The sequence below is a fragment of the Carex rostrata genome, chromosome 7, assembly GCF_964058835.1.
Source record: "Carex rostrata chromosome 7, lpCarRost1.2, whole genome shotgun sequence".
Classification (NCBI taxonomy): domain Eukaryota; kingdom Viridiplantae; phylum Streptophyta; class Magnoliopsida; order Poales; family Cyperaceae; genus Carex; species Carex rostrata.
Genome location: NC_135924.1, coordinates 13,319,551 through 13,334,593, shown reverse-complemented (window position 1 = coordinate 13,334,593; position 15,043 = coordinate 13,319,551). Strand labels below are relative to the sequence as shown.

Sequence of the window (15,043 nt, the reverse complement as noted above, 5' to 3'; positions counted from 1 at the left end):
TTAATAGACAAACAATAGTGGAGGAACAAATTGAAGTGCATCTACTATATATCTAAATATTTTGGATATTTTTGTATATATATATATAATATTCATTTTATTGTATACATAATTGAATTTAAATTTAGTAGTACATACTGCATATTTGTTCGATAAAACTCAACATATATTTTACAGTGGAGCAAATCTCATATAAGAGTTGATGTGCACAACACAACCCGCGCTACGTGCTTCGAATACAATAAAAGTATCTAAAGTTTCCTAAAATTGTTGAGAAAGTTAAGAGCCATTGCACATAGTTGAAATGTATTATCGTGCTCCTTAGACAAAATCGACTGGTTACTGCTTTGATCCTGGCAGTCATCCATTGAAGTCAAAGCCGCAGTAATTTTCCAATCGACATTAGTATGATCATCATTGCTTGACAAACTGATTTGCTTGGTAGCATCATATAGATAACCGATTGCTTCAGTATACTGATCTCGGCAGAGGCTTAGGTCCTCCTTGAGATGAGCATATGCCGAGTTCGAAAGTAGATGTCTTATATGTGATACGGCTCTTGTCGTATTTTTAATAGCAAGGTTTATGCTGATATGAAAAAGACCGGTTAAGTTGGCCGATGCGCTCTTTGGATCGGCTTGTAAGGATGTCAAGCAGAAATCACGATTTATAGCTTCATCATTGGCTGCTGCTTTACTACATGCATCAGATAAAAAAGAAGCATTGTTGAAATGTGGAAGGGAAACAAGCAACACAAGAAGCAAGACAACAATTAAAGGAGAATAAAACTTCATGTTTGATGGAATAATTTTCTGAAATTTGTCGTTGGATATGGATAAATTTACGGTGTTAATATTTTATTGGGTTTGCTTCAAATTAAGTGCCAATGTCTCTATATATAAAATAAATAAACCTTTTGTATAGCAATATTTCCTAACTGATTACCTTCTTTTTTCTATTTTTGATAGCTTTTGGTGAACAAAAACGAGTTGTCGTGCAGATTTTGATTAACAAAACGAGTTTTATTGCATTACTGGAATATGTATGATACATTGATTTGTCCAAATACAAACAATTAATGGTATGTCAACTTTTCATTCATCAATCTCATTATAATAATGTAGTAGTTTCACATAGAACCAAATATCCATGCTTTCCACTGATAACGTTCAAAACTGTACTGTTAAGTTATGACGTACTATTAAAATTTCAGTCAAATTGAAATTTTATTTGTCTTGGAGCAAATAATGGTGCAACATCGCTACTCACAAATGAGAATTAATTCCTGAGATGCATTCTGGTCGAGACACATGATCTGATTTGCAATTGTTGATTACTCATATGAAGGCCTGCGTTTTTTTTTTTTTGTATTTTTCTTTCTTCATTTCTTTTTTCGGTGCCTCCTATCTTTGTTTTATTTTCTCTCTCTGTTTTTTTTTCTTTTTTCTAGATAAGCTCATTACCATGAGCTGCCTCGTATTTTATTTCTATTTGTTACAAAATTTATGTAATCTTTTACCATCAATTAAATGAGAGCTCCACTCTTATTTTTTCTAAATTTTTTTAAATAAAATAAGAAAAAAGCTGAAAAGGCCGTCTTAGCCTTACCTCATTTTGACATATATAATCTATTTTTAAATTTTAAAAATAAGAATCTCTCACAGATCCAGCTTCCATTGATCACAAACTCTAACACCAGTTGAATTGAGAATCGTTCTTGAGTTCTCATCAATAAAGTTCGAATTGGTTGTGTGTATACGCTATTATTTAATTACCAGATCGATTTTTAATTAAGTACTGGATATTGTAGAATTGTCGTGAGTGACTTTTATGTTTGTGTGTCCTAAGCGTTGTGTTCTATGAAACAACATTTTTTTACATTTCAATTTGGTTTAGTTTGATTAGTTTCGTTATTATTCAAATTTTCTGAATTTTTTACTCCAAAAAAGACTGTGTTTCTGATTTTTTTTATTAGAACTTAATAGACAAACAATAGTGGAGGAACAAATTGAAGTGCATCTACTATATATCTAAATATTTTGGATATTTTTGTATATATATATATAATATTCATTTTATTGTATACATAATTGAATTTAAATTTAGTAGTACATACTGCATATTTGTTCGATAAAACTCAACATATATTTTACAGTGGAGCAAATCTCATATAAGAGTTGATGTGCACAACACAACCCGCGCTACGTGCTTCGAATACAATAAAAGTATCTAAAGTTTCCTAAAATTGTTGAGAAAGTTAAGAGCCATTGCACATAGTTGAAATGTATTATCGTGCTCCTTAGACAAAATCGACTGGTTACTGCTTTGATCCTGGCAGTCATCCATTGAAGTCAAAGCCGCAGTAATTTTCCAATCGACATTAGTATGATCATCATTGCTTGACAAACTGATTTGCTTGGTAGCATCATATAGATAACCGATTGCTTCAGTATACTGATCTCGGCAGAGGCTTAGGTCCTCCTTGAGATGAGCATATGCCGAGTTCGAAAGTAGATGTCTTATATGTGATACGGCTCTTGTCGTATTTTTAATAGCAAGGTTTATGCTGATATGAAAAAGACCGGTTAAGTTGGCCGATGCGCTCTTTGGATCGGCTTGTGAGGATGTCAAGCAGAAATCACGATTTATAGCTTCATCATTGGCTGCTGCTTTACTACATGCATCAGATAAAAAAGAAGCATTGTTGAAATGTGGAAGGGAAACAAGCAACACAAGAAGCAAGACAACAATTAAAGGAGAATAAAACTTCATGTTTGATGGAATAATTTTCTGAAATTTGTCGTTGGATATGGATAAATTTACGGTGTTAATATTTTATTGGGTTTGCTTCAAATTAAGTGCCAATGTCTCTATATATAAAATAAATAAACCTTTTGTATAGCAATATTTCCTAACTGATTACCTTCTTTTTTCTATTTTTGATAGCTTTTGGTGAACAAAAACGAGTTGTCGTGCAGATTTTGATTAACAAAACGAGTTTTATTGCATTACTGGAATATGTATGATACATTGATTTGTCCAAATACAAACAATTAATGGTATGTCAACTTTTCATTCATCAATCTCATTATAATAATGTAGTAGTTTCACATAGAACCAAATATCCATGCTTTCCACTGATAACGTTCAAAACTGTACTGTTAAGTTATGACGTACTATTAAAATTTCAGTCAAATTGAAATTTTATTTGTCTTGGAGCAAATAATGGTGCAACATCGCTACTCACAAATGAGAATTAATTCCTGAGATGCATTCTGGTCGAGACACATGATCTGATTTGCAATTGTTGATTACTCATATGAAGGCCTGCGTTTTTTTTTTTTTGTATTTTTCTTTCTTCATTTCTTTTTTCGGTGCCTCCTATCTTTGTTTTATTTTCTCTCTCTGTTTTTTTTTCTTTTTTCTAGATAAGCTCATTACCATGAGCTGCCTCGTATTTTATTTCTATTTGTTACAAAATTTATGTAATCTTTTACCATCAATTAAATGAGAGCTCCACTCTTATTTTTTCTAAATTTTTTTAAATAAAATAAGAAAAAAGCTGAAAAGGCCGTCTTAGCCTTACCTCATTTTGACATATATAATCTATTTTTAAATTTTAAAAATAAGAATCTCTCACAGATCCAGCTTCCATTGATCACAAACTCTAACACCAGTTGAATTGAGAATCGTTCTTGAGTTCTCATCAATAAAGTTCGAATTGGTTGTGTGTATACGCTATTATTTAATTACCAGATCGATTTTTAATTAAGTACTGGATATTGTAGAATTGTCGTGAGTGACTTTTATGTTTGTGTGTCCTAAGCGTTGTGTTCTATGAAACAACATTTTTTTACATTTCAATTTGGTTTAGTTTGATTAGTTTCGTTATTATTCAAATTTTCTGAATTTTTTACTCCAAAAAAGACTGTGTTTCTGATTTTTTTTATTAGAACTTAATAGACAAACAATAGTGGAGGAACAAATTGAAGTGCATCTACTATATATCTAAATATTTTGGATATTTTTGTATATATATATATAATATTCATTTTATTGTATACATAATTGAATTTAAATTTAGTAGTACATACTGCATATTTGTTCGATAAAACTCAACATATATTTTACAGTGGAGCAAATCTCATATAAGAGTTGATGTGCACAACACAACCCGCGCTACGTGCTTCGAATACAATAAAAGTATCTAAAGTTTCCTAAAATTGTTGAGAAAGTTAAGAGCCATTGCACATAGTTGAAATGTATTATCGTGCTCCTTAGACAAAATCGACTGGTTACTGCTTTGATCCTGGCAGTCATCCATTGAAGTCAAAGCCGCAGTAATTTTCCAATCGACATTAGTATGATCATCATTGCTTGACAAACTGATTTGCTTGGTAGCATCATATAGATAACCGATTGCTTCAGTATACTGATCTCGGCAGAGGCTTAGGTCCTCCTTGAGATGAGCATATGCCGAGTTCGAAAGTAGATGTCTTATATGTGATACGGCTCTTGTCGTATTTTTAATAGCAAGGTTTATGCTGATATGAAAAAGACCGGTTAAGTTGGCCGATGCGCTCTTTGGATCGGCTTGTAAGGATGTCAAGCAGAAATCACGATTTATAGCTTCATCATTGGCTGCTGCTTTACTACATGCATCAGATAAAAAAGAAGCATTGTTGAAATGTGGAAGGGAAACAAGCAACACAAGAAGCAAGACAACAATTAAAGGAGAATAAAACTTCATGTTTGATGGAATAATTTTCTGAAATTTGTCGTTGGATATGGATAAATTTACGGTGTTAATATTTTATTGGGTTTGCTTCAAATTAAGTGCCAATGTCTCTATATATAAAATAAATAAACCTTTTGTATAGCAATATTTCCTAACTGATTACCTTCTTTTTTCTATTTTTGATAGCTTTAGGTGAACAAAAACGAGTTGTCGTGCAGATTTTGATTAACAAAACGAGTTTTATTGCATTACTGGAATATGTATGATACATTGATTTGTCCAAATACAAACAATTAATGGTATGTCAACTTTTCATTCATCAATCTCATTATAATAATGTAGTAGTTTCACATAGAACCAAATATCCATGCTTTCCACTGATAACGTTCAAAACTGTACTGTTAAGTTATGACGTACTATTAAAATTTCAGTCAAATTGAAATTTTTATTTGTCTTGGAGCAAATAATGGTGCAACATCGCTACTCACAAATGAGAATTAATTCCTGAGATGCATTCTGGTCGAGACACATGATCTGATTTGCAATTGTTGATTACTCATATGAAGGCCTGCGTTTTTTTTTTTTTGTATTTTTCTTTCTTCATTTCTTTTTTCGGTGCCTCCTATCTTTGTTTTATTTTCTCTCTCTGTTTTTTTTTCTTTTTTCTAGATAAGCTCATTACCATGAGCTGCCTCGTATTTTATTTCTATTTGTTACAAAATTTATGTAATCTTTTACCATCAATTAAATGAGAGCTCCACTCTTATTTTTTCTAAATTTTTTTAAATAAAATAAGAAAAAAGCTGAAAAGGCCGTCTTAGCCTTACCTCATTTTGACATATATAATCTATTTTTAAATTTTAAAAATAAGAATCTCTCACAGATCCAGCTTCCATTGATCACAAACTCTAACACCAGTTGAATTGAGAATCGTTCTTGAGTTCTCATCAATAAAGTTCGAATTGGTTGTGTGTATACGCTATTATTTAATTACCAGATCGATTTTTAATTAAGTACTGGATATTGTAGAATTGTCGTGAGTGACTTTTATGTTTGTGTGTCCTAAGCGTTGTGTTCTATGAAACAACATTTTTTTACATTTCAATTTGGTTTAGTTTGATTAGTTTCGTTATTATTCAAATTTTCTGAATTTTTTACTCCAAAAAAGACTGTGTTTCTGATTTTTTTTATTAGAACTTAATAGACAAACAATAGTGGAGGAACAAATTGAAGTGCATCTACTATATATCTAAATATTTTGGATATTTTTGTATATATATATATAATATTCATTTTATTGTATACATAATTGAATTTAAATTTAGTAGTACATACTGCATATTTGTTCGATAAAACTCAACATATATTTTACAGTGGAGCAAATCTCATATAAGAGTTGATGTGCACAACACAACCCGCGCTACGTGCTTCGAATACAATAAAAGTATCTAAAGTTTCCTAAAATTGTTGAGAAAGTTAAGAGCCATTGCACATAGTTGAAATGTATTATCGTGCTCCTTAGACAAAATCGACTGGTTACTGCTTTGATCCTGGCAGTCATCCATTGAAGTCAAAGCCGCAGTAATTTTCCAATCGACATTAGTATGATCATCATTGCTTGACAAACTGATTTGCTTGGTAGCATCATATAGATAACCGATTGCTTCAGTATACTGATCTCGGCAGAGGCTTAGGTCCTCCTTGAGATGAGCATATGCCGAGTTCGAAAGTAGATGTCTTATATGTGATACGGCTCTTGTCGTATTTTTAATAGCAAGGTTTATGCTGATATGAAAAAGACCGGTTAAGTTGGCCGATGCGCTCTTTGGATCGGCTTGTAAGGATGTCAAGCAGAAATCACGATTTATAGCTTCATCATTGGCTGCTGCTTTACTACATGCATCAGATAAAAAAGAAGCATTGTTGAAATGTGGAAGGGAAACAAGCAACACAAGAAGCAAGACAACAATTAAAGGAGAATAAAACTTCATGTTTGATGGAATAATTTTCTGAAATTTGTCGTTGGATATGGATAAATTTACGGTGTTAATATTTTATTGGGTTTGCTTCAAATTAAGTGCCAATGTCTCTATATATAAAATAAATAAACCTTTTGTATAGCAATATTTCCTAACTGATTACCTTCTTTTTTCTATTTTTGATAGCTTTAGGTGAACAAAAACGAGTTGTCGTGCAGATTTTGATTAACAAAACGAGTTTTATTGCATTACTGGAATATGTATGATACATTGATTTGTCCAAATACAAACAATTAATGGTATGTCAACTTTTCATTCATCAATCTCATTATAATAATGTAGTAGTTTCACATAGAACCAAATATCCATGCTTTCCACTGATAACGTTCAAAACTGTACTGTTAAGTTATGACGTACTATTAAAATTTCAGTCAAATTGAAATTTTATTTGTCTTGGAGCAAATAATGGTGCAACATCGCTACTCACAAATGAGAATTAATTCCTGAGATGCATTCTGGTCGAGACACATGATCTGATTTGCAATTGTTGATTACTCATATGAAGGCCTGCGTTTTTTTTTTTTTGTATTTTTCTTTCTTCATTTCTTTTTTCGGTGCCTCCTATCTTTGTTTTATTTTCTCTCTCTGTTTTTTTTTCTTTTTTCTAGATAAGCTCATTACCATGAGCTGCCTCGTATTTTATTTCTATTTGTTACAAAATTTATGTAATCTTTTACCATCAATTAAATGAGAGCTCCACTCTTATTTTTTCTAAATTTTTTTAAATAAAATAAGAAAAAAGCTGAAAAGGCCGTCTTAGCCTTACCTCATTTTGACATATATAATCTATTTTTAAATTTTAAAAATAAGAATCTCTCACAGATCCAGCTTCCATTGATCACAAACTCTAACACCAGTTGAATTGAGAATCGTTCTTGAGTTCTCATCAATAAAGTTCGAATTGGTTGTGTGTATACGCTATTATTTAATTACCAGATCGATTTTTAATTAAGTACTGGATATTGTAGAATTGTCGTGAGTGACTTTTATGTTTGTGTGTCCTAAGCGTTGTGTTCTATGAAACAACATTTTTTTACATTTCAATTTGGTTTAGTTTGATTAGTTTCGTTATTATTCAAATTTTCTGAATTTTTTACTCCAAAAAAGACTGTGTTTCTGATTTTTTTTATTAGAACTTAATAGACAAACAATAGTGGAGGAACAAATTGAAGTGCATCTACTATATATCTAAATATTTTGGATATTTTTGTATATATATATATAATATTCATTTTATTGTATACATAATTGAATTTAAATTTAGTAGTACATACTGCATATTTGTTCGATAAAACTCAACATATATTTTACAGTGGAGCAAATCTCATATAAGAGTTGATGTGCACAACACAACCCGCGCTACGTGCTTCGAATACAATAAAAGTATCTAAAGTTTCCTAAAATTGTTGAGAAAGTTAAGAGCCATTGCACATAGTTGAAATGTATTATCGTGCTCCTTAGACAAAATCGACTGGTTACTGCTTTGATCCTGGCAGTCATCCATTGAAGTCAAAGCCGCAGTAATTTTCCAATCGACATTAGTATGATCATCATTGCTTGACAAACTGATTTGCTTGGTAGCATCATATAGATAACCGATTGCTTCAGTATACTGATCTCGGCAGAGGCTTAGGTCCTCCTTGAGATGAGCATATGCCGAGTTCGAAAGTAGATGTCTTATATGTGATACGGCTCTTGTCGTATTTTTAATAGCAAGGTTTATGCTGATATGAAAAAGACCGGTTAAGTTGGCCGATGCGCTCTTTGGATCGGCTTGTAAGGATGTCAAGCAGAAATCACGATTTATAGCTTCATCATTGGCTGCTGCTTTACTACATGCATCAGATAAAAAAGAAGCATTGTTGAAATGTGGAAGGGAAACAAGCAACACAAGAAGCAAGACAACAATTAAAGGAGAATAAAACTTCATGTTTGATGGAATAATTTTCTGAAATTTGTCGTTGGATATGGATAAATTTACGGTGTTAATATTTTATTGGGTTTGCTTCAAATTAAGTGCCAATGTCTCTATATATAAAATAAATAAACCTTTTGTATAGCAATATTTCCTAACTGATTACCTTCTTTTTTCTATTTTTGATAGCTTTAGGTGAACAAAAACGAGTTGTCGTGCAGATTTTGATTAACAAAACGAGTTTTATTGCATTACTGGAATATGTATGATACATTGATTTGTCCAAATACAAACAATTAATGGTATGTCAACTTTTCATTCATCAATCTCATTATAATAATGTAGTAGTTTCACATAGAACCAAATATCCATGCTTTCCACTGATAACGTTCAAAACTGTACTGTTAAGTTATGACGTACTATTAAAATTTCAGTCAAATTGAAATTTTATTTGTCTTGGAGCAAATAATGGTGCAACATCGCTACTCACAAATGAGAATTAATTCCTGAGATGCATTCTGGTCGAGACACATGATCTGATTTGCAATTGTTGATTACTCATATGAAGGCCTGCGTTTTTTTTTTTTTGTATTTTTCTTTCTTCATTTCTTTTTTCGGTGCCTCCTATCTTTGTTTTATTTTCTCTCTCTGTTTTTTTTTCTTTTTTCTAGATAAGCTCATTACCATGAGCTGCCTCGTATTTTATTTCTATTTGTTACAAAATTTATGTAATCTTTTACCATCAATTAAATGAGAGCTCCACTCTTATTTTTTCTAAATTTTTTTAAATAAAATAAGAAAAAAGCTGAAAAGGCCGTCTTAGCCTTACCTCATTTTGACATATATAATCTATTTTTAAATTTTAAAAATAAGAATCTCTCACAGATCCAGCTTCCATTGATCACAAACTCTAACACCAGTTGAATTGAGAATCGTTCTTGAGTTCTCATCAATAAAGTTCGAATTGGTTGTGTATACGCTATTATTTAATTACCAGATCGATTTTTAATTAAGTACTGGATATTGTAGAATTGTCGTGAGTGACTTTTATGTTTGTGTGTCCTAAGCGTTGTGTTCTATGAAACAACATTTTTTTACATTTCAATTTGGTTTAGTTTGATTAGTTTCGTTATTATTCAAATTTTCTGAATTTTTTACTCCAAAAAAGACTGTGTTTCTGATTTTTTTTATTAGAACTTAATAGACAAACAATAGTGGAGGAACAAATTGAAGTGCATCTACTATATATCTAAATATTTTGGATATTTTTGTATATATATATATAATATTCATTTTATTGTATACATAATTGAATTTAAATTTAGTAGTACATACTGCATATTTGTTCGATAAAACTCAACATATATTTTACAGTGGAGCAAATCTCATATAAGAGTTGATGTGCACAACACAACCCGCGCTACGTGCTTCGAATACAATAAAAGTATCTAAAGTTTCCTAAAATTGTTGAGAAAGTTAAGAGCCATTGCACATAGTTGAAATGTATTATCGTGCTCCTTAGACAAAATCGACTGGTTACTGCTTTGATCCTGGCAGTCATCCATTGAAGTCAAAGCCGCAGTAATTTTCCAATCGACATTAGTATGATCATCATTGCTTGACAAACTGATTTGCTTGGTAGCATCATATAGATAACCGATTGCTTCAGTATACTGATCTCGGCAGAGGCTTAGGTCCTCCTTGAGATGAGCATATGCCGAGTTCGAAAGTAGATGTCTTATATGTGATACGGCTCTTGTCGTATTTTTAATAGCAAGGTTTATGCTGATATGAAAAAGACCGGTTAAGTTGGCCGATGCGCTCTTTGGATCGGCTTGTAAGGATGTCAAGCAGAAATCACGATTTATAGCTTCATCATTGGCTGCTGCTTTACTACATGCATCAGATAAAAAAGAAGCATTGTTGAAATGTGGAAGGGAAACAAGCAACACAAGAAGCAAGACAACAATTAAAGGAGAATAAAACTTCATGTTTGATGGAATAATTTTCTGAAATTTGTCGTTGGATATGGATAAATTTACGGTGTTAATATTTTATTGGGTTTGCTTCAAATTAAGTGCCAATGTCTCTATATATAAAATAAATAAACCTTTTGTATAGCAATATTTCCTAACTGATTACCTTCTTTTTTCTATTTTTGATAGCTTTTGGTGAACAAAAACGAGTTGTCGTGTAGCTTTTGATTAACAAAACGAGTTTTATTGCATTACTGGAATATGTATGATACATTGATTTGTCCAAATACAAACAATTAATGGTATGTCAACTTTTCATTCATCAATCTCATTATAATAATGTAGTAGTTTCACATAGAACCAAATATCTATGCTTTCCACTGATAACGTTCAAAACTGTACTGTTAAGTTATGACGTACTATTAAAATTTCAGTCAAAAAGAAATTTGATTCGTAATGCATTAAAAAAAGCTAAAATTTGACTGTTTTTTTTAAAAAAAAATGTACGATTACTAAATTACTATCAAATAGTTGGTTCAAAATAATACACGTCATATTTAAAAAAACGAATAACAATTCTAAAATTGGTGGCAGTGGAATTTTTCTAATGGATTTTTTTTGTATTTACTTGCGTCAGATGTTCTATACGCATTTCAGAGATTAAAAACCAGCACAACGTTTTTTAAGAAATAAGGATATATTTTAAAAAAAGAGACATTGTTTCATAACAAAGTGTGTTACGGATTTCACAATTGTTTAATGTTTATTTTAGTTGAAACACAGTAGTATCGTGAATTATTTTTAATGATTCATGTTTTTGTGAGACTTAATTAACAGCAAAATGCTATATATTTGTGACAAAATTTTACGGTAGTTTTGTCACTGTTATATTAAAATAATAAATTAGAATCTTTTTGGAAGCATTAAAAATTATTGAGTGTTGGCCATGGAGTTCTACGCTTGTGATAAAGATTGAGTGTGCTAAAAAAATTTGATTATAGTTGCGTCCATAAGAAATTAGAAATTATTAGGCATTACATTTATAAAACTATTTTAAAGTATTGGAGACAACTAAAACCAAAAACTTATAAAATGGCCCACTTTTACACCTGTCCGATTTAGGGGGGGGGGGGGGGGGGGGGGGGGGGGGGGTTGGGGACAAGATTTTCATTTAAGTTTTTTTATCTTCAAATTAAAGCATAAAAAATAGGAGGCTGATAATTAACTCCGCACCTCCCACCCCGCAATTAACCCCGCACAAAATGCCAAAAAACTCCAGCTGTCATTTTTTTTCATAAGGTATTAATACTTACGTACAGAAGTATTTATCTCTAAGAACGAAAGTATTTATCTCTAAGCACGAAAGTATTTAGGGGACCATGCAAGTTTTTTTCATGGAAGGTGGGGAGAATCTCAAATCACATGGGGGACCATGCACGTTTTTAGAGGTGAGTTTTTTTTATCTCATTTCAATCTCGTCCACATTTCTCACAATCTATGAGAAATTTTGCGAATCTAAAACCACGAACGTTTTCTACGTAATTTTCTCTTTCAAATGAGATCCATGATGACATACTTCCGAGCAAGTCGTTACAGAAGTATTTATCTCTCATCGTGCAAGTATTTATATCTATACTTGAAAGTATTTTTTTGCATATAATACTTATAATACTTGATATTAATACTTTCATATGTCAGTATAAATACTTATAATACATGATATTAATACTTTCATATGTCAGTATAAATACTTATAATACTTGATATTAATACTTTCATATATCAGTATAAATACTTATAATAATTGATAGTAATACTTTCATATGTCTGTATAGGTATAAATACTTGCACGATGAGGGATGAATACTTTTGTAACGACTTGTCCGAAAGTATGTCATCATGGATCTCATTTGAAAGAGAAAATTACGTAGAAAACGTTCGTGGTTTTAGATTCGCAAAATTTCTCATAGATCGTGAGAAATGTGAACGAAATTGAAATGAGATAAAACTAATTTGGCGAGAGATAGAGTGGGGGGATGGTGGGGGGATGGAATGGGGGGGAGTAATATAATTGTTCTAAAAAATAATAACATTTTCTCAAATTTATGAATTCCTATAGAGTCTAGACAAACTCAAGAAAAGTGTCGTTAGCTAAAATAATATTATTTTTGAATCTCTCTTAACAAGTTATGATGATTATGAAATAAAATTCCTATTATATACACGTTAATGTATATATTTTTCTTTTTTTCTTTTAAAAAATATGGTGGCAAAAGCCACCTATATCATAACCAATGCAAGTATTTTCAATTAACGACAAGTTACAGTTTATTCATTAAATAATTAACCACTTGTTAATAAATATCAAGCTGTCTGAATCACTAAACCGCCATTAATTAATGTTCAACACAAAGACCCAACAAATAATAGAAAATAAAAATAATGAATTGGGCCTCAGAAGCCCAATTTCCTGTTACAATAACAAGCACATTTCCTGTTAGCTTATCTCTCCTTTGAAAGGTTGGGTTCTTAATTTCCAAAGGAAGCAAAAAGATGCTCTCTATGGTGCTCCTTTGGAATTCAGAATGATGTTTATCCACATTGTGCTACCATTGTAATTCATTGAAAATATTAGCACCAAAATGTTGATATCAACTACCTGAGAGTACTTTACATAGACCCCGTTCATCTGGCAGGAAAAGAACAGAGTAGCAGCTCGATGTCGGTCCTATATATTATGGTTACATTCACCAAGACGCGTGTTGTTAATGATGAGGGTCAAAATGGTCATAGCTCTGGTGGAAGTGTTCTAAGCTCACGGCTACAAGACGATGAAGGGTGTCTGCTCCAACATGAAGCACAGAGCGAGTTTGAAGGCGATGCGACTGTGGAAGGCAAATAGGTTCGAGTTATAAACAAGGTACCACAATTGGCATGGAGCCAAAACATAATTGTACTTGCTCAGATTTTGAGGGACAGAAGCCTCTTAGGGTACTTCTGATTTTCTTTACTCTTTTTTGTTGCTTGGATTGGAACAAAGTCTTGCAAACTTAGCCTTTCTGTTTGGTGAAATTATCAAATTACATTGCCCTGAAAGGCTGAACTGGTTTCAAGTCTTCACTCATGAAATTATCTATAAGAAACTTTTCTATCGTTGAACCCGCATCTTCACTCAGGAAGCATTGTATTTTATTAGACTTTTATCTTTTGTCCTTGAATTTTATCTAATTTTATTATGATTCGATGTTATGCATCAATGGTTATTATATTTAGCCTATTTGAAAAATTCAAAGTAAAAGGTAAAATCTGCACAAAGTTTATTACATTTATCGATACAATGTTTCATATATTACATCAATGGTCACCGATATAAACTGAATTACAATTTACAAATATAGCAACTGAAGAAAAAATAATAATAAATGGAACTAATGAAAAACTAATTTTCCTTTGATGCAGCATCTACTTATCTCCACCTGACGGCGTCATCTTTTTATTTTCCTCTTCCAAAACTAGAATTATTGTTTTGCTCTCTAACAATTTTTGCTCTCTTCAACTCAGCCAAACTTTTCGGAGCGGGGAAATCTGATGCATTGATTTCTCTTCTGTTAGTAAAACCTCTTTCTCTTTCACGGTTGCGTCTTCTGTGAACCAGTTTTGTGTGCTGAACCGGATAGCCGTTAGGTGAATCTCTCTTCTCCATACTGTGATATGCAGTTGCTGGTATGCTTGTTTTAGGGAACCTTATCCTGCCATGTAGCCTTGAGCTCAGATTACCTCCAGAAGAGCTATGACCATTTTGACCCTCATCATGGGCAACATGCGTCTCGGTGCATGGAACCTTAACAGGACCGACATCTGTGCATCTGATTTTGCTTTCTGCTTCCTGCTCCAGTGGTCTTTTCCGACCAGATAGACTGGGTCTGTGAAAAGTCCTCTCATATGAATTGTGATACTCTAGCCTTCCATACCATTCCATCTGGATTTGACTCGTCAAGTAGTTGGATGAACCGTACCAGACGGCTCTTTCCAAGAAATAACTTGGATTATCACCCAAAATAATATCAAATGAAGCATCTGAGTCTGACGACTCCTCAGAGGAGCTAGGACTGTTATTTTGTTCCTGAGGTGGTTGTGCGTTGTGTTCAGGGTTTATGGGACGAGGCAGGGCCGAGTTCTTTTGTGGCTGTTCTTGTGATGATGAAGGTGGCGCATGCATGAAATTACAGTTAGCTCCTCTAGCACAGTAACCACTTAGGAAGTAATAGCAGGGTCTACTTGACTTGTCTTTGCCATGAGGCTGAGGAAAACACGTGATTTCAGTATCTTAAATAAAACCTTCAACAGTATATATACACCAGTTGTACCAGGACCC

General features: G+C 32.3%; 6 protein-coding genes across 6 annotated transcripts; all 6 read right to left on the bottom strand.

The window, feature by feature from the left end:
- Positions 1-251: 251 nt before the first annotated feature.
- LOC144557177 (putative invertase inhibitor) lies at positions 252-794 on the bottom strand. The gene has a single exon (XM_078305706.1). The coding sequence runs from the start codon at positions 792-794 to the stop codon at positions 252-254; it is 543 nt and encodes a 180-aa protein (XP_078161832.1).
- Positions 795-2,229: 1,435 nt separating this feature from the next.
- LOC144557176 (putative invertase inhibitor) lies at positions 2,230-2,772 on the bottom strand. Its single transcript, XM_078305705.1, has one exon. It carries the CDS (start codon positions 2,770-2,772, stop codon positions 2,230-2,232), a length of 543 nt encoding a protein of 180 aa, XP_078161831.1.
- A 1,435-nt stretch (positions 2,773-4,207) lies between these two features.
- Positions 4,208-4,750, bottom strand: LOC144557175 (putative invertase inhibitor). The gene has a single exon (XM_078305703.1). It carries the CDS (start codon positions 4,748-4,750, stop codon positions 4,208-4,210), a length of 543 nt encoding a protein of 180 aa, XP_078161829.1.
- Positions 4,751-6,186: 1,436 nt separating this feature from the next.
- LOC144557174 (putative invertase inhibitor) lies at positions 6,187-6,729 on the bottom strand. Its single transcript, XM_078305702.1, has one exon. It carries the CDS (start codon positions 6,727-6,729, stop codon positions 6,187-6,189), a length of 543 nt encoding a protein of 180 aa, XP_078161828.1.
- A 1,435-nt stretch (positions 6,730-8,164) lies between these two features.
- On the bottom strand, positions 8,165-8,707 carry LOC144557173 (putative invertase inhibitor). Its single transcript, XM_078305701.1, has one exon. It carries the CDS (start codon positions 8,705-8,707, stop codon positions 8,165-8,167), a length of 543 nt encoding a protein of 180 aa, XP_078161827.1.
- Positions 8,708-10,140: 1,433 nt separating this feature from the next.
- On the bottom strand, positions 10,141-10,683 carry LOC144557171 (putative invertase inhibitor). The gene has a single exon (XM_078305700.1). The coding sequence runs from the start codon at positions 10,681-10,683 to the stop codon at positions 10,141-10,143; it is 543 nt and encodes a 180-aa protein (XP_078161826.1).
- Between the last annotated feature and the right edge of the window lie 4,360 nt (positions 10,684-15,043).